We start from the raw sequence: 21,082 nt of genomic DNA, 5'->3' as shown, positions 1-21,082 counted from the left end.
TTTCAGAGGCAAAGAATGCTTTAGCAAGCCAAAAGAGTATTTAAAATCCAAAAATGTAGGGAGATAAATTAATTATTGTGTACAGAAAAATAAAGTTCTAAAATTAATGGAAAGATTATGCTCATCTAAGTAAATTTCTGCTAGATACTGTGGTGAGTGAGAGTGAGGAAAAAAATAAACATAAAAAAGTCATGTCTCTCTAACCAAGGACTCTCCCAGATTTAGCTATTTAAAGATTATGACACTTTTTTTCTTTTACATATATAATAATAGCATTCCCTTATTCTTCCCTTTATTATTCATCTACCATTCATTATCACTTTTTTATAAATTTTTTTTTTTTTTTTTGGCAGAGGGAAGAGGAGGCAGGAGACAATTCTTTACATGTTATCTCCTTTAAACTCTTAACTCCTTGAAGGCAGGCATTCTCCTCCTTTTTTTTTTTTTAATAGCATCTGCTTTTACAGTACAGTGCCTGCAACTGTAAACACTGAATAAGTGTTTAGTGTCTGACTTGTGTCTTAAGAGAAGTCTTTGTAAAGGAATCATTGTCTGGAATAAAACACTGCAGTTAGTTTATAGCTTGTAATGATATTAAAACTGATTATCTCTGATAAAATTTGGGGGGAAGGATAATTAATTGTTATGATTTCTCCAGTTTTCTATTCTCACAAAAAAAGAAATTAAAGATCAGGATTTTAAAACCAGAAGAGTGGTGTTCAAATTCTACTTCTAGTACTAAACAGTTATATGATCACAGATAAGTCCTTTAAATTATGAGTTTTAGTTCTTCATCCAAAAAACAGAGACAAATACACCCCCAATACCTCACAGAATTGTTTCAAGGCAAAATCAGATAATGAATAAAAATTGTTTAAAGGCTAAAAATATTGTCCTAAAAGTCTTAGTACATTTGTAGCACTAAAACTTTTAGAATAAGCTCTATAAACATGAATTAATGAAAAGAGCTTTATATGTAGAGTCAGGAGACCTGGTTTCAAATCTCATTTCATATGTTTGTGTGTGTGTGTGTGTGTGTGTGTGTGTGTGTATGTGTAGATGGATGATCTCTAAAGTCTCTACAATCTTTAAAATTAAAATACTGTGTTAGCTATTATTTTTATATTCATTCTGACAAATCAGTCTTAGAATTAATGAAAGTATTTCATGAGTGATGCTGACTTTTGTAATCTTATTGTCAACAAAACTTTGGTGCACTTTCTATATATTTTTTATTAGATTAAACCTCAATGCAAGGTCTGTATATTCATACATAGAACATAGAAAAAGATGAAAAAGTTGAACTAAAACAATGCTTTCTAAAGAGATATTTCAAAACACAATAAAGTGAACTCCAGACATGATCTCATCTCTTTGCCCTTCCATCTCAGTTTACATTTTTCAGGTCCCATTTCAACAGAGCTAATAATAGGAAGTCATGAACTTTGGACAAAGGGTCAAAGTGAGAAATCTAATCACCCTTTTTTTTTCTATATTCTGACAACACATGAAACTAAATAATATCTCGAATTGGGAAGAAATATGTTAAGATACCACTTCTGACATTTAATAACAAATTTATAATAGCCAAATTACTTAATAACTGAATCTCAAGCAACTCTTAATGACTTTTCCATGAAGTCATAGAGTTATTTTATCCTTTGTGGGAAAAGTTTCTTAAGCTGATTTTTCCATATTATTATACAACTATTGGCTTAATTAATTTTCTGGGCTCTGTTGATTCTTTTGAAATGAATTTGCCAAATGTTTACACAAAATATTATAATATCTGGTTGTGAATATACAATATAAACTGATAACTAGCCCACTATCCCTCTTATACAAAGCATAGCAATAGAAAAGTAATCACATTTTCCATTGCCAACTCATAGAATTACAATTTATTACTACTGACTTTAGAGAAGAGATATCAAAAACAATTGCCATTGGAAAGGGAGCATTTTTAACACTGAAAATATATTTTGTTTCCATGAAAGAGCATTTCACTCAGAAAATTTAAATTATCACCCTTCCCCTGTCTTCCTTTTTATTCTTCCTTGGGTGCTTTTGGATGATGTGTAGGGTGGATCAATGCAAAGAGCTGTATATTTAGATACAGAAAATATTAGCTCAAATATGACCTCACCATTCACAAGTCATCTGTATGTGGCCAGATTATTTCAACCTAAGCTCCTCAATTTCCTTCAAAAAGGGGATAATAATGCCATTACTACAAACCTCCAAAGACTGTGCTAAGAAAAATAACCCATAAATCTAAATAAAATATAGGAATGTGATTTCTAAAGAACAAAGTTAAGTACTGAGAGTAAGAAAATTTTCGGTCAGATTTCACATTCATCCTTAGTTAAGTACCTTCATTTAGTATATTTCTCATTAGTGAAAAGAAAAGTATAGACTGAAATAAGCCACATCCTGATTGCAGAATCCAATAAACATTACCTCATGAATTTGAATTCATGTTTTTGGATGTTAAAATCATGTGAATATGGCAATTGGTTTCAGCCTAATGCAGTGACAATTCAAATAATGTGAGTATTCATGAAATTCATTATTTAAACTAATCAGAATCTAGTTGTATCAGAATACTTCTAACTCTTTGAGTCCCATTTAACTTAAAAGTAAAACAATAAATAGGTTTTCTTCCCACTTTATAAGCCCTCTGTGAATTTAAATGAAATCACCATATGCTAATTTTCTTTTGTTGAATCAATTTCAGTATAAAAATGTAATGTTTCATTTTTGTTAAATCACTGAATAGCCAGAAGAGACCTTACAGATAAGTTAATTGAAAATTTTACTTTTCCAGATGAGGAAAATGAGGTTCAAAGGTAAGAGGTGGTCCATTCAAGGTCACACTAGATATTGTAGTAAAAACTTGATACTAATATACCAATACCTCAGAATCTTCTACTCAATCACATTTCATCAAAGTGTCAAAATTCCCATTATGATTTAAGTAATTGGAAAATGCAAGATGAAGAAAATATTGAAGTGAAGACATATGTCCTTCAAATTTAGAAATCCAAGGATATGAAATATGACAAATATAATTTAATGTTTAGAAAATAATATTTCTATATTTTAGTCAACTTCATTCAACTGTAAAATGATGAGGTCAGATTAGATGATCCAAAAGTACCTTCAAGGGATGGTTTCAGTTACACCTAGAAAGACATAATTTTAATGATGCAGACTGAAGTAAACAGAAGCAGGGAAACAATTTGTAAAATGACAGTATTATAAATTTTTTAAAAAATGAAAATACATAAGAACTCTTATCAAAATAAGTAAACATGTTTCCAGGTGACTGAGTTCAAAATATGCTGCCTATCTCCTGAGAGAAGTGTAATGGAGTTAGGATGCAGAAGGAGACTTAATTTTTTGAATAGGAAACAAGGTAATTTGTTTTGCTGACTATGCATTTTTGTTACAAGGTTTTATTTTGTTTTCTTCTACCACCACCTTCATGTTGTGTGGAGGATAGTTGAGAAAGAAAACAGATTTTTGTTCGTTAAAAGATACAATTAAACTCAAAATATAAAAGTCCCTACTGGATTTAAATTTTAATTATTAAATAAATTAGTGAAATCAATTTTAATGCATAGATTCCTACTTCAAAATAAATAAATACTTATTTTTTATTTTAACAGAAAGCCTGACTTTTGTTCAAATGAATGTTTATTATAAAAGTAATTTTGATTTGATTCCAAGTATGCTCACAATTTATGGATATTGATTTTTTTCTATAGAAATTCTTATTTTAAGTCATTAAAAAAATAATTATAAGGCAAGAGTACTTAAATGTTTTCTCACTGCTATAATCCCCCCCAAATAAGAATAAGATATAATAAATATCTGCTATTCCTCCTTTTGTTTTGTTATTCCTATATAATATTTATAATACATACACATATGTATACACATATGTGTACAAATGATCTATGATTTCAAAGGGAAAAAGGCCAATTGACCTCTCCCTGTCCACCCAATGCAATTTCTGTCCATTTTATGGAAGCCTAGAAAAAAGTATAAGGTAGGACAATGTATATATGTACATATGTGAATATGTATATGTGTGTATGTATAAACATCTTTATATATTCTGCACATAAGTTTTATGTTTTATGCACATTAAATTACATATATACATTAATAAAAAGACATGTATCTACATATATTCATGAATATACATGTATATACTTATATGTATACACAAACCCCATAGATTGCTCTAATGTGAAAGTTCTTTCTTTGTCTCCCTGAGAAAGTTAAAATTATTTTTTAAGACTTTAAAATATTTTTCTATTTTCATTCAGTCAAAGACAATATAGAAAAAACAGAAAGGAATTGAAATCAAAGCCAAAAAGAGAATAATTTTGAAGAGAAAAATTAGGACACATTTTTAAAATGTATTTAAGCAAAAATATTAATATAAATAATAGATTTTTGTATTAGCAAATGCACTGTAGACCATAAAACACCAGAAATCTGGACAGTGCAGAACACAGTAGGATGTTTATGTGATCAATTTTATTTTTATTTTTTCCCATATGGATAAATTCATGTCAGCTACAAAAGTTGTGAAAAGCTTAGTTAGATGTGTATTTTCAAACTAAAACCATTGTATAGATAAACAATTTTCTTATTGATGATTTTTTAAAAAAATGAGTGACCATGAATTCACATTTAAGCAATAAACACACCATATTTTTAAACAAAATAAATATAGAACAATAGAGAAACTAATATCATTAACAGCATGAAATAGATTTAATTTTTTTTTAAAGACAGATGAAATCTCTAGGCACAGTTTTAGGCTTTAAAGAGGACACAGAGGCAATAGGTTAGTGTGCACAGTTCTGTACAAAAATACGGTCTGAATAAATTACATCGCTAGTCATAAGATTAGACTTCACTTACCAGTCATTTCATTGCATGTTTAATAATATACAGTTACATGCTAATCCATATATATCATTTATATTTCAAATACATAAGTCTCTCTATATTTATGTCTTTAAAATTTACATATTGAACTTACAAAAGCTAAAACATAGTTGTGCAAGAAATCCAAGAGAGGTGCCTTGTACAGGTCAGCACCGGACGGAATAGATTAAGCTTGAGAAATACAAATAACTAGCCCTGCTTAATGTGTGAATGTGTGTGTGTGTGAATGTGTGTGTGTGTGTGTGTGTTTGTATACATGTAGCTAGAAGATACATTGGATTTGTGTAAGGAAAATAACTTTACTTGTAAGAGAAAACAAAGTAAGACTATAGAAGAGCAGACATGATAAGAATGATGTAGATAAGTATTTTTGTTGTATTTATTCTGAAACTAAGCATATCATATTGAGTGCATTGAAACCTTTAGGTATTCTGTTATGCACTGAACTTGTGGATCAGTATAAAACATTTCCAAATATTGGCATTGGTTGAACTAGGACATGGGGCTCTTCACTGGAAAGATAAAAGAAATCATATTAGAAAAGTACCAGTAATCTGAAACTATGCATGCTTTAGCCCATAACACGTCATTTCTTCCTTGAAATAATGACAGAATGAAATCTTGGTAATCTGTGTAGATGTGATATTGGTCTAAGAGCACACTGTATCCTCTTGAATGACTAATTGCCTTACTGATTGATGCCAGCACCACAGATCTGTTCTTTCATTATTTGAGAATAAAAAAGGCATCCTCTCACAATAGAGAGGGATTATTGTTTTGAGTAGCTTAAATAGCACTACAAAGTTTGTGTTCTTCATGCTGCTCAATGAGGATATCTAATTAGCTGTAAAGTTGTCTATGCCAGAAACAGTAGTATTTCTGAGAAAACTGGTTCAAAAGATTTTTGAGTGCCTTTCACGGAAATCAAACTAAATTTTCTTCCATCTCCTAAAATTTTCCAAAGAATGTCATCCTGAGGCACTTTTGACCAGTTTGGTTGATTTTGCTAAAACAGACTAAGTCTTCCACTTCTCATTTCTTATTTCATTTGTGTTTCTACAAGATGCATACTGGAAAATTCAACAAACAGAAGTTCTGTATTTAAACAGGAAAGTAGAGAGTTGTGGTGGGTTGGGCTTTTGTTGTTTGGCAACAGCACTTAAACAATGACAAGCTGGAAGCAGGGGCCCTGTTTTGTGAGCTGTGACCAATGCATTTAATACTAGAGATGTAGTCATGCTGTTAATGGATTCTGCAGTCCCTCTGTGGAACCAGGAACACAACAGCACACTGGAGCATTTTAAAAGATTTTCCTTGTCTCTTCCGGCAAAAGGGCCAACTAGTACATTTCATTTCCATGTCTTTGTTAACAAAAATAAGTATTTTAACTTTTATATTAGAACTGTATATATGATATAAAAATATGTTTATAATTAATTTAAGTACCCAAATTAGAAAGCATTAAACAGAAATAAATATAGTAATTTGCAACATGAACTTTGTTGCAAATCTACTTCTTCTGTTGGCACTTCCCTTAACTTAAACAGTCTATGAAGGATTAAAATTGGGGCACTTTAAATATGTATTAGAATAGTTGAAGGCATGAAATTCTCAGCCAATTGGTTACATTCAGAGGACAATGTAATTATCAGATGAACTCTAGTCCTCTAATCTTAGCCTATATATAATTCTCTCTGCTTTTTAAGAAAAAAAAAAAGCACCTAGATATTTGAGGTTCCTGAAATTAAAAGAGCAGCTTCTATTTTAAAGGCGTTAAAGAAAAATTGTAATCCTAATATCAATCTACTTTGAACTACTTTAGGCCTTCATTTTATAATTCACCCCATTTAAGTTTAACATTCTGTTCCTACATCTCAAAGAAAATTCTCCTGATAATGACATCTTGAAGGGAGCATACAGCAAATAACTTAGGCAGATGGATTTTGGCAAATCAGCTAAGAGGGGGGTACCGGTCCAAGATGCTTAACAAGGTGCACCAGGTTAGTGCTCAAACTTCTTGGGTTTTATATGTCATAGAAGTCTGTGCAAGGGAGTTGGGATCTATATCATTGCAATTTGTACTAAATGATCACCTTCTACAAAAATAATTAGACTTGTTAGATGTGCACATTTCCTTACTGCAATATTTGTAAAATGACTGAGAGCTTATTTAGGACAAATGCAATTCATGCATTTTTTTTCCTTTCTGCTTGCCTGTGGGAAAAGGAGAGGCCCTCCATTTTCCCCTTATACTAGTTATGGCAGAGGCACAACTCTTAACCACATAATTAAAAGCAAATGTCTCCAAATCTTGACTTCTCTGCTCTGCCACAACTAGCAGAGAGATGGTGATTGCCAATGCATAAACTCCCATTACTAAGAAGATTCTTCAGCGTGGAACTTGAGTTATTAACTGGTCACATTCATTACTCTCGGTAGATACTAAAAGGAAGCTCATTCTTCAAGAAATTATTAAGCTAGTGACTAAGGACTAATGAAGTGATTGGGTAGGATAAGCTTGCAAAAGAAGACTATTAACAGCTAAATCCTTGTCCTTGTTAGGAAATTCTAAAATGGAGCTTCTGCCAGCTGCTCCCCCACAGGCAAGAGGGGATGCTGGCATTTTTCCCCCCACTAGTTTTCCTACAATGGCCTTTCACATAGATCCTTCACTTGTCAAGTAAAATGATGTTAACATATAGGAAGCTTGCAGCATTTGCTAAAGTTTAATCAGCTCTCTTAATTTCTGCAGGTCCCCAAAACATATGTAAAAGCTGTTTATAATGTCAGCAGCCAAAGGGCAGAGGATTGTAAGTCAACAGATCAAACTGCTTTGATGCTTCGCAAGTGTTCTAGAAAACCATATTAGAAAAGATGTAATAATCCTTTGTTTATATTTTCTTTGGAGACTTGTTTCTAGTAGTAGTCTTCATAGTTCTTTGGGTTCAGGCAATAAAGGATGGCACCCCCAAATGAAAATATAGTTGCGCCCCAAGCCAGACCGTAACCCCAGTTGAACTCATGGTAAATTTTCAGGCTCACGGTTTCAATGAATTTGATTGGGTAGAGGACAAGGCTGCACACCTGTAGAACAACTGAAAGAAAATCAGTCTTAATTAGGAAAAGGTATTATAAGTTTCTAAGAAACAAATTCAAAAAACAAATAGAAAAAAACTTGAAATAATCTACTTTTTATCCAATAATACATTTGAATTTATTACATAAATTTATCTGATATTAATGAATAGTAAAATATTTGAGTAAATAAAACTAGTAAGTTATGTGATATTAATCATTTTGCTGTCATACCTGACAAGAAATTATTTGAATTCAATAAATATTTATTGTTATTGTTCAGTTGAGTCAGATTTTTTGTCACTCCATTTGGAATTTTCTTGGCAGAGCAACAGGAATGGTTTGACATTTCCTTCTCTAATTCATTTCAGAATTGAGAAAATTGAGGAAAAAAGGAGTTAAGTGACTTGCCCAATGCCACACAACTAATAAATAACAGGGGCCAGATTTGAACTCTCATTTTCTGATTCCTCAAGTATTCTATTCATTGCACATCCAGCTACGTGAAGAAATATTTAATCATCATCATCATCATAATGGCAAGCATTAATATAACATTTTGGAGATTGCAAAAATGCTTTTAAAATATTCACTCATTTTATCCTTAATCCTAGAAATCAGTCTTATTATATTCCCCATTTCATAGATGAAGAAACTGAGATGAAAGTTATAACTTGCCCATGGGAATACAGCTAAAAACATTCTAAATGAAACTTCTAGGGGGCAGCTAGATAGTGCAGTAGATAGAGTAACAGCCCTGAATCAGGAGGAGCTCAAGCTCAAATGTGGTCCCTTTTAATTCTAGTGCCTTCCTCCCATTAATTATTTCATCTTTACCCTTTACAAAGATAAATATTTGTTTACTTACTATCTCTCCCATTAGATTGTAAATTCCTTAAGGGAAAGGGCTATCTTTTGTCTCTTTTTTGTATCCTTAGTGCTCAATACAGTGCCTGGCACTTCTGATTAATAAATGTTTATTAATTGATAGCATTGACACCACATTTGAACCAGATTTTTCTGACTGCAGGAAGCCTGTTACTCTATTCACTGTGTTCTCTACATGAGACTTCTAATTTACATCTAGGGGAAATTGACAAGAATGATAAGTAAATTATCTTTAATTTACTCAGTTATATATTACTATATATAATCTATTCATATATATGTATGTACACATAAATGTATATGCACATATAGTTAGTTAATTATAGTCATCTATAATTTACAGAGTCAGTGACTTCAAGCTTCAACCCTTATTCATATCATAGATCTAGCCCACAATTCACTAGGACACAATACATCCATCTCAAAGAAAGAAAGAAAGATGTAATCAGTCACAATTGTCACTTTTGGTTTTGTCCCTTCTCAATGTCTCCAATGTTTCATGGTGTATGAAATTTTAAAAACAAAATTAATTTTAAATAGCTTCACATTTTTTAATAAGTGTAAGTTATTCCTAGGAGAAGGAAGTGAGTATCTCGTTTTTTTTTTTTCTTTTTTTTTTCTTGTCTTGTTTTGTTTAGCATTCCACTTCTTCTCAACTATGACATTAGCTTAGTTGGTCTTCAAGCCCCTTTCCCTGGATAAGGGAAACAGCTACCTGATTGGTTTCCTTATCTTTAATTTCTCACCACTGGATTACATTCTGGATATTCTACCAGGAGCCTCATTGTTTGTTTTCCTTGTAACACAGATCTAACCATGTGACTCTTCTACTCAATAAATGTTTTCCATTTTCTTCTAGGATCAAAGTAGAAGCTCCTCTGTTAACCTTTCAAAGTACTTCAAAATTTATTCTAACTACTTCTCCAGTCTCACTGGGTATGATACCTTTTCACATATGGAACAATCTTGGCAAATGACCTTCCCTCTTCTCCTTATCTTCCCCAGACTTTTTCACTGGCCATTCTCCAAGCCTGGAATGCAATTCTTTTGTATGTCTACATTTTATCATTATAAAATACCTCTCTTAGTTTATGATATGGCTTATTCACTATCTTTTACACTGAGTCATTCCTCATCTTCTCAACCACTAGTGCTCTGTGTGTGTATGTGTCTGTCAGTCTCTCTCTTTCTCTCTCATTGTCTCTCTATATAGATACACACACATATGTATACATACCTACCCATACATATATTTATTATCTTTTTCATTAGTATGTAAACTCCTTACAAATAGGGATTCTTTCACTCACTGAATTCGTATTCACAGAACCTAACAGTGCCATAAATGAAGGAAAAGCTTAAGAAATACCGGCCTGATTGCTAAGGGATAAAATTCAGCAACAATTCCTGTCCTTATTTTATGCTATTCAGAAATTAAGGAACTCAAATTCACTCTCAGAGAACAAAACCAAACTGCTTAGTCTGTCACATAACTTTCAATTATTGTTCATTTAGACCTCTTCTAATATCCTCTTTTGAAGCTATATCTCTGTATTTCAAACCAAGATAATCCATTTAACTGATTTCCCAACATGCATGACTTGCAAAATTCCTGCCTTAATGCCTTTCTCCATGTCCCATCCCATCTTTGAAAGGCCTTTTCCTTTGTGAATTACAATTTTTGCTATTTACTTACTTCAAAATCAGGCTCCAAACTCACCTTTTGAGGAAATCTCCTTGATGTCATTACTCCACATTTTTTATTAGGCTATATATTACTTTGTTCTTGTTGACTTTATTAATTATACTTAAATTTATTTGTTTATTTATTTTATTTTATTTTAATTTTTTATTGACAGAGCCCATGCCTGGGTAGTTTTTTTTGTTTGGTTGGTTGTATTTGTTTTGTTTTTTTTACAGCATTATCCCTTGCACTCACTTCTGTTCTGAGTTCTCCTCTCCCTCCCTTCACCCCCTCCCCCAGATGGCAAGCAGTCCTATACTAGTCAAATATGTCACAGTGTGTCCTAGATACAATATATGTGTGCAGAACCAAACAGTTCACTTGTTGCACAAGAAGAATTGGATTCAGAAGGTAAAAATAACCTGGGAAGAAAGACAAAAATGCAAGCAGTTTACATTCATTTCCCAGTGTTCTTTCTTTGGGTGTAGCTGCTTCTGTCCATCCTTGATCAATTGAAACTGAGTTAGATCTCTTTGTCAAAGAAATCCACTTCCATCAGAATACATCCTCATACAGTATCATTGTTGAGATATATAATGATCTCCTGGTTCTGCTCATTCCACTTAGCATCAGTTCATGTAAGTCTCTCCACTCCTCTCTTATATTTAAAGTTAAAGAACAGATTTCTGCATGGAAAATGAGACCCTCTCCCCAAAGAATTTACTTAAAATAAAAATCAAATCTAGTTTGTGCTAATGAAATTCTCTGAAACAAATTTTAGATTTCCTATATGCTTAACTATGATTATATTTAAAATTATTCTAGTAAGAATGTGTTAAAATAAAGAAGGCCAATTATAATGCCAAAAATTAGTTTGTGGGTTTTGGGTTATCTACTAAAGCTCAAGTTCTTCATAGGCAATATGCTTAAATTTTATTTCTTCATTATTCAATTCTATTCAATGTGTACTTAAATCTGTACATACTACTATAACCTAGTTTGTGGAAAAAACAAAAACAAAAACAAAAAAATGAAGGAACAGAACTAATACAGTCTCTGTTTCCAAAGAATTATATTCTTCTTAAAAAAAAATCTAGATAATGGCAATGAGTCCCCTAATAGAGAATATCAGGAATAATACTCTGATAGGTATTACCAGAGGCTCAAACATTGTATCACTAAAGGTTCCATTCAATATAGGACCTGCTTCATAAGAGAGTAAGAAGGTTGGAGGAAAAGGGAAGGAGAGAACCTTTTTGTTTTTTGTTGGTTTGCTCATGAATGAGGTGAATAAAGACTCTTTTCTGAAGAAACCCTTCTGAAAAACCTTTAAAGATCTGCAATTATAAGAATTCACTGTGAAATTTACATCAAATGCTATTCTCCATCTAGTCTCATTTCTCACACCAAATAGGTCATCTCTCACAAAAATCATTTCTGTTCTTGAATGCTGATTACATTCTATTTGACTTCTATGGTGTGTAGTCTCTCTAAATCTACAAACAGCTGCAATCTGTCCCTTCTGCTAGGAAGTCATTGTGCACTGATGTCACAGCTTCCATCTGTAATATCTGGTATACTTTTATTATAAAGGGATCCTTGTTCTATATAGGTGAAAGCCAGCTTGTTTATGATTCTTAAAGAAACAAACTTTCTGAAATAAATATACAATGTAAATATTTGGAAAGCCTTGTTAACTGTTTTCTATGACAGCACATAAATCTCAGGTGAGTAAAAAACAAGAATCCCTTTCAAAGAGAGGAGACCAGAAAAACAAACTGCAATCTAGCAATGGACACATTTCATTAACCTTTACAAAAGGGAGAACAGTATGAAAATAAACCTGTTTAATCATACAAGAGTACTGAATCTTCTATTCAATCAAATTGTCTGCAAAAGGTCATTATTCCACTTGTGATTTTTGTTCTTAGAAAGTCTATAGTAAGATTTCAGAATGACTTGTCACCAAAGTGGCAACACTTTTTGTAATCAGCTAGCCATGTTTTTTGTGCTGAAAAAAATAAATTCATTTTTTCCCTTGATCACATGGATAGAATATATGAAATTCTTGAAGAAGGAATGATTAAAATGCATTACTTTCTGACTGATATGAAAAAAAAAATTCTCTCTAAAAAGGTATACAGAACTAAAAAAAAAAAAAAAAGAAAAAGATAAACAACTCATGATGCTTCTAAAGTATTCAATCTAGCCACTCCCATGACATCAAGCTAAAGGAAAATGGGGAAATTTCTTCCTAGAACTCAAAGATTCTCTATCCATTCTAAGTAAAAATACAAAGTACAAATGAAAAGGACTTGCAGGAATGGAGTCAAAATGGCAGAGTGAAACCAGGAAGCTGCTCAAGGTCTCTTCGCTGGAAAACTACTGGAAGCCTCTGAATAGAAGATGATGGAAAGAAACCACTTTCTAGTTTAAGATAGAATGGGAAAAAACTTCAAGAAAGGTCAGTCTCACCGGGGTGGATGAAGTGTCCAGTCCAGTTCAGATAGACTCTGGGAAAGCTCATGAAAGAGTCTTAGTCACAGAAAAACAGCAACAGAGAGCCTCAGTCCTGGCTCAGTAGAGGATAAGATCAGTGGGATAGCCTCCAGTCTCAGCTGAAGGCAAACTCTGGGAAATCAGGATGTCCCCCAAAGAGAGGAGTCAAAACTAACCCCTGCAACACAAGAGGCCCCTGTATTCAAAGTTCTTTCTGTATTCAAAAGAAAAGGAAAGAAAAAAGAACAAGAAACAGAAAAGAACCTTTGAACCTTGACCATAGAAGACTACTATGGTGAGTAGGAAAACCAACTCAGTTGAGGGCAGAATGTCCACAAAGGAAATCTCAAAGAGCTATATGAATTGCTCTCAAGCCCAAAGAGGCTTCTTGGAAGTGCTCATAAGAGACTTTAAAAAGCAAAACAGAGAGATAAAAGAAAAAAATGAGAAAAGAAATGATACATTTGCCAAAGAGAGACAATAGTTTGGGAAAGAAAGCCAATCTCATAAAAAAAAAAAAAAATACAAGTGGCCACATGTAAAAAGAAATCCACTGAGATTTTAACACTTTCAAAAGTAGAAATAATCAAATTAAAAAAAGAGAGAGTGAGAGATACAAAAGCTCACTGAAGAAAATCACAAAGTAAAAATGAGAATGGAGCAAATGGAAGCTAATGACACCATGAGACATGAAGAATTAGTCAAGCAAACCTAAAAGAATGAAAACCTGGAAAGAAGTGGAAAATACCTCATTAAACAAAACAAAACAAAACAAAACAAAACAAAAAACAGCTGACCTAGAAATAGATGAATTTTCTATTTTTAGAGACAATTTAAAAATTACAGGTCTACCTGAAAGCCATGACCAAAAAGAGCCTGGATAGAATTCTTCAAGACATTATCAAATAAAAATGTCCCAATATTCTAGAAAAATAAGGGGAAATATTCATTGAAAGAATCTTCGAAACGATATCCCACAATGAAAACCCCAAGCACATTGTTGCAAAACTCTAGAAAACAATCTCAAGGAAAAAATACTAAACAGCTAAAAAGCTGCCAGACAAAAAACAATTCAAATATTAAGGTGCAACAGTTATGATTATCCTGGATCTGGCAGCTTCTACAGTAAAGGTTCAGAGGGACTGGAATACCATATTCTGGAAAGCAAAGGACTTAAGGTTAAAACAAACAAACAAACAAAAAATATCTAACCAGAGAGACTGAGCATCATAGTTCAGGGAAGGCTTTGAATCTTCAATGAAGTAAGAGACTTTCAATCATTTCTATTGAAAAAATCAGTACTAAACAGAAAAATTAATCTACAAACAGGATTCAAGAAGCATGAAAAGGTAAACAGGAGAAAATATATATTACTTAAAGATTAAACTTGTTATATACCTAGAAGGGAATGATCACTGTTACTCTTGCTAACTATATCTGTTACTGGGGCAGACATAATGGAGTATCACATGCAAGGAGGGTGTGGTTGCGAATGGATTCTGATGTGATTATATCAAAGAAAAGACATTAGGAAGTAGGAAAAGGTCTATACTAGACGAAGAGGAAAGGAGAGGGAAAATAAGACAAATTAGATCACACAAAAGACCTATTAAAATTGAGAGAAAAAAGATAGGGGGATAAATATTGTCTGAAGCTTTATCTCATAAGTTTTGTCTCTAAGAGAGAATTACTTAATCATTCAGTTGGCTAGAGAAATTTATCTAATCCTATAAAGAAGTAGGAGGAGAAAAAGGAAATTAAAAAGGAGGAGCTGGGTAGAAGGGAAACACAACCAGTAGGGAAAAAAAGTCAAAAGTAGGGGAGGAGTGATAGGAGATAAGATAGTGGATGAGGTGGGTCAAAAAAAAAAAACAACACTACTAATGACAGAGTGGAAAGGGAGAACAAAAGTATATATAAATGAAAAAAATGGGTTGAAGGGAAATACAGAGCTGGTGATCATAACTGTGAATGTGATGGGATTAACTCTCCCATAAAACAGAAGTGAATAATAGATGGAATTAAAAAACAGAATCTTACAATATGTTGTTTACAAGAAACACATTTGACACAAAGAGACACATACAAAATAAAGGAACAGAATTTATTATGCTTTAGCTGAAGTTAAAAAAAAAAAGAGGCAGCAATTGTGATCTCAGATAAAGCAAAAGTAAAAAATCTAATTAAGGAGATAAGGAAGGAAAGTATATCTTGATAATGGGTACTGTAAACAATGAAGTGGTAAGGATACTAAATGTATATGCTCCAAATGGCAGAGCAGCCAAATTTGTAGAGAAGGTTTTAAACCAGTTACATGAAGAAATATACAATAAAACTACTAATGGCAGACTCCAGCCTTCGCCACTCAGAATAAGACAAATCTAATCACAAAATAAAAAGAAAAAACCTAGAGAGATAAATAGGATCCTAGAAAACGTATATATGAGAGACCTGTGGAAAAAATTGAATAGGAACAGAAAGGAATACTCCTTTTTCTCAATAGTACATGACACCTACACAAAAAATTGACCATGTATTAGGACATACAAACCTCACAACCAAATGCAGAGAGGAAGAAATTGTAAATGCTTCCTTTTCAGATCATACTTCAATAAAAATTAAATTTAACAAAGAGGCAGGGAAAGACAGACTGAAAACTAAACTAATTGGAAATTAAATAATCTAATTAAAAAAATGAGTGGTTCAAACAACACATCATAGAGACAATCCATGATTTCATTAAAGAGAATGGCAATAATGAAACAACATATCAAAACCTAGGGGATGCAATCAAAGCAGTTCTTAGGGGAAATTTTATATCTCTAAATAGCTACATGAATAAAATAGAAAAAGTAAAAATCAATGAATTTGGCATGCAATTAATAAAGTTGGAAAAAGAACAAATTAAAAACCTCCAATTAAATACCAAATTATAAATTCTGAAATTCAAAGGAGAAGTTAATAAAATTGAAAATAAGAAAACTATTGAAGCAATTATTACACCTAAAATTGGTTTTATGAAAAAAACTAATAAAATAGATAAACCTTTGGTTACTTTGATTAGAAAAAGATAAAACAAACAAACAAATACCTAGTATCAAAAATGAAAAGGGTGGAATTACAACCAAAGGAAAAAAAAAATTAAAGCAATAATTAGCGGATATTTTAGTCAACTATATGGCAGCAAATCTGATAATCTCGACAAAATGAATGAATATTTACACAAATATAAATTGCCCAGATTAACAGAAAGAAAACAAATTATTTAAGTAGTCCCATTTTAGGAAAAGAAATTGCACACGTTAAGGTGCCATGATCAACTATGAACAACTTGGTTATTCTCAGTAGTTCAGTGATCTACAGAAATTCCAATAGACTTTGGACAGAAAATGCCTTTGGCATCCAGAAAAAGAACTACAAAAATTGAATGTAAATCAATACATGCTATATTCCCTTCTTTTTTCAGTTTTTTTCCTCTCTCATTGTTATTCCCTTTTGTTCTGCTTTTTCTCTCCCAACATGATTCAGAAAGCAATGTGTATTAAAATAAATTTAAAAATACAAGATTTAATTTGTATTTTTATTTTATTATACATGTATTTTAATACACATTTGTGTTTCTGAAATTCTGACACAAATTTTAAATTTCATATATGCTGATATAATGACCATTATTTAAACAATCTTAGCATAAAAAGTATTTTTAAAAAGCAATCTTTATCTTTAAGTTTTCCAACCAGACTTGTACCCCGATATAAAAGAAGACACATGTATAGCTCATTGGTCTTAAATTAAAATTGAGTAAATTTTGACTAAATTCTAATTATAATTAGAAACATAGTAGTGGGGTTGGGTGGGTGGGGGGAGGTGCTGGCATTTTACAGGAAGATTTAGACTCAGTGATTTTGACACATATAGATAATCCTAAACAGATTGCTCTTAGATTCATATTTAAATTGTTCATCTGAATCACTGAAGAGATTTTCTCATACTTAGAAAATTCCTCTACAGCATTGAAATCACATAATGCTTAGCATTATTCTTTTCAAAATAGTTACAATAACAAGAAAAATCTTGCAACTAAGATCCATTTCTTTAGTTATTAATTCCAATACACACTGAACTCAGATGAATTAAACACATTCCAAATAGAATCTAGGAAAAACTCTCATATGATGATTTAAAATAATTACTGATATTACCTGGTTATCAACAGATATGGATATAGAATAGAGATTAGAATATGAAATTTTATGTCTCATTTTCTTTTCTGTGAAATGACTAGCCATTAAAGTAAGGTGTTTTTAAAATACATTCCAGTGTGCCTTAATTTACTTAAGCAAATATTTGAGAGGTACATTAATATAGCCATCCAATCTTTTCTCTTAAGGAAAAAGTGGCAATATACCTACAAGAAATTCAATTGGTAACAAAGCTATGTATTATAATGTCAAATTAAAATTATATTTAAAAAGCTTTATGGCCCTGAATTATTCTATGCTTTCTGAAATCAGACAAAAATGTACACAATAAAATCAATGCTGAAGACAATAATTTTCTTGCTTTGATTTTTTTCATTTAATTAAACTTTTTTTAAATTTAGATTTAGATCCATCCATTTTGCTTGTATAAATTGTCACTTCATTTTCTTAAAAGTTTTTAGAAATAGGATGGGTAGCAGGGCAAGGAAAATGAAATGAGTCAGTTTTATTTCCCATGAAAAGGTCTAACACTATTAATATTTTGTATTTTATTATATAATCATGGGAGCAGAATTGACATCACTTGTAACTCTCAGGCCTGAGACCAGTTCAAATAGGTTCATAAGAGCTGGTTCTCAAATTTTAGTTCTAAAACTGATACCTGGGCAAACATTATAAATCAACTTGATTTATTGTTTTGTTGATTTTCTAGATTTAAGAAAATTATATGGAAAACAGTAATGGAAATTAAACTTAAAAGCATGTGATTTCTATAATTGACAATTTTATTTTTAGAGACCCCATTGATAAACACAGTTTATTACTGATTGACTATAACACTTCATATAGTTAAATAATTCTTTCTTATAAAAAAAGAACCATTTCATAAGAGATCTTATCCATTAGCCTATTTTTAAAACTTGAAGGACCTTTCAATATCATTCAAATCAAACTTAATTTTCTGATAGAGAAATAGATTCAACTACCTGAAGCTTATGCAAAATAGAATTCGGATTAGATCTTATGCCTCCTGATTTCCAGCCCAACTCACTTCATGTGACATTTTTAGTGATTTCTTGACACCTATTGTTAGTGGTCATGAACCAGAGAAGAATTCAGCAAAGCAAAGGATCAGTCTAATACAGGAGAAAAAACTCAAAAGAAATGTATATCACAGAGAACAGACTGATAGAAAATAAAGAGAAGTCAAGAAGAGTAAGGATTGAAAAAAAGACCAAGGGAGTATCTGATAGTTAAGAGAACATCAGGTGGTTAAAAGAGAGCTATTATGGTTAAGTCAAAAACTGGAATGTATGGAGATTAAGAAGAGAATGAAAAAAAAAAAAAAAAGAAAGAAAATAGAGGCAACAATTATTCATACTCCTTTCAAAGGGTTTAGCCAAAAATTGTGAGATCTTCTCTACCTTCCTTCAGCAGCATATGTATAGGAACAAATGTAGTGGATATTGGAAATTATCCAAGCCTGAGGCTTGGCAGAACGCAAATGGTTATATAATAAGGAGACAAGTGACTTAAGAGAACAGGTACAGTTGAAGTCGTTTACCAAAGGGGCACAGAGAAAAGAGAAGTTAGTGGATCATGAAGAGAAGATGGTTTAGGAGAAAATTAAGGGGTCAAGTGAATAAAGATTACATTCTGTATATTTATTATTGTTTAATAAGGGAAGAAAGAAGGAGAGGTAGAAAGCCAAGAGATTATGGTCATAGGAGCACTTATTGGCATTCTTGAGTATGGTCATACTAAATTTTTGGAAGGCAGAAATATCAAAGGTATGATCATCTATGTGTGTGGCTGAGGTGGTGTGGAGGTGAGTAGATTGAAGAACAGAAGGATCATTTTGTTGGAGAGAGAGTTGTCAATATGTTGAAGTCTCCTAGTATGAGGCACAGGGAAAGCAAATGAAAATGCAGGAAGTCAAGAGATGAAAGATATTTGGAGGATGGATAACTAGCTCAATCATTTCATTTTACCATTGAGAAATCAGACTGAGAAAACTAAGGGATATACATAGTTACACAGCTAGGAAGAGTCAGACAGGATATTAATGAAGTGCTGCAAACTTAATACTTTCCACATTTCAGTAACATCCAGGTAGGTTACTTTAGTTCTTTTTTCAAACTTGTCTCATTTTTAGCAAGCAAATTTTCCATTTCTCTCCTTTATTTTGCCCAGAGGAACATGATGGATCTATTTTAATGACTATATTTTCCAGAAATCAGCTACAAATACTTTTAATGATATTCTCCAAACAGAAAGGGAAAGACTGGCCTGCTGTGTTACAAATAACCATGAAGATCTACCCTGTTTAAATGTATAATGAGCTTGAAGTTAATGATTCTTTCAACTGCTCATATAATCACAGCATGTCAAAAGAGATTAAGTTAAATGAAGTGACAGCATTATTAAGATTCTATATTGAATGATATTATAATTTTGATTCGAAGTCTTAGTAGTTTAAAAAATCCTAGTTGTATTTTTTAAATACCAGGATTTAACAATTAAGATTTGTTGCAGCTAGTTATAGTTCTTATTCCCATAAAAGTTTGATTAAACTATTTTTAAAGAAATTTATTTTCTTATTAGTAAGAAATTAGTAATTTCTTATTAGTAGATATTAGTAAATATCTAGATATTTAGACTTTGACAACACTTCTTCAAGAGAACTTTATTGGATGAGGAAAATGAAAGTACAAAGAAGGAAAATAATTTATCCATAGTTACAATCTACTAAATATTACAAAGTAGAATTTGAACCCAGGTGTTAATCCCACAGCTAGTACTTTCCATTAGCCTTATGATATGCTACAGTAATAGCTTTGTTGTAGTTGTTCATTTCAGTCATGTCTGATTCTGACCCCATTTGAGATTTTCTTGGCAGAGATACCAGAGTTTGCTATTTTATTTTCTTTTATACCTCCTTTTATACATGAAAAAAATGAGGTAAACAAACATAAGTCATTTGCCCAGTATCATATAATTAGTAAGTGTCTAAGGGCAGATTTTAACTCATGAAGATGAGGATAATTCTAGACCCTGTCACCATACATACAATCTAATTACTTGCTTAGCATGGGAAATATATGTGTGTGTGTGCCTTACAGATATATATATATATAAAATTAATGGTGTCAATAATTGTTCCTCTAAATACTTAAGGAAGCAAGACACAGTTATAAAGATAAGGTCAGCTAAAATGGACTGTCAGGGAGATTCAAATTATTTCATTTTACTCACCAGTGCTAGACCCAGAATAAGTCTCAAAGCCAAAACTAAGCTGCAATTCTAGAGACTTTGATGGCATATTAACATTCTATTAAATTAGTCATCAGAGAATTTTGTTTCCTATAAATTAGAAATGTTTCTTTTTTAACTTAGAATTCTGTTGCACTACTATTTGTTTAGTGAAACAGAATCTGCTTTTTGAAAAATAATAATCAAATTATCAGTTATCATTAACAATATAATAAAAAATATAATACATAAAAGTTAGTTAGCAATAAACTCCCTTGTTTGAGAGTTGAATCCTGGAGGACATGATTTTCAGTCCTTAGTCCACTATATATCATCTGTGTGACCTTAGTTAAATGACTTAAAGTCCTTAAAATTCAGTTTCTTAACTTCTAATAAGGGAATTCGACTAGGCAATCTTGAGTCCCCTTCTAGATTGAAATCAGTGATGTTATAAATCTGTTAGGATTCTTCCATATTTATGATCTGTAAGTGGTAACTTTACATCTCTGGGCCT

At 31.8% G+C, this 21,082-nt stretch overlaps 1 protein-coding gene across 1 annotated transcript in view; it reads right to left on the bottom strand.

Moving 5' to 3' along the window:
- Positions 1-4,772: 4,772 nt before the first annotated feature.
- TMEM47 (transmembrane protein 47) overlaps positions 4,773-21,082 on the bottom strand; it is a 43,730-nt gene continuing 27,420 nt past the window's right edge. Inside the window, exon 3 of the mRNA XM_031959440.1 lies at positions 4,773-8,063. Within this exon, the coding sequence (XP_031815300.1) occupies positions 7,885-8,063 (179 nt within the window). The 3' untranslated portion in view covers positions 4,773-7,884. The remainder of the gene's footprint in view (positions 8,064-21,082) is intronic.

Source organism: Sarcophilus harrisii, chromosome 3 (genome assembly GCF_902635505.1).
Source record: "Sarcophilus harrisii chromosome 3, mSarHar1.11, whole genome shotgun sequence".
In the NCBI taxonomy this organism is placed as follows: Eukaryota; Metazoa; Chordata; class Mammalia; order Dasyuromorphia; family Dasyuridae; genus Sarcophilus; species Sarcophilus harrisii.
The sequence above is the reverse complement of the archived record's forward strand: the minus strand, read 5'-3'. Positions and strand labels throughout refer to the sequence as shown.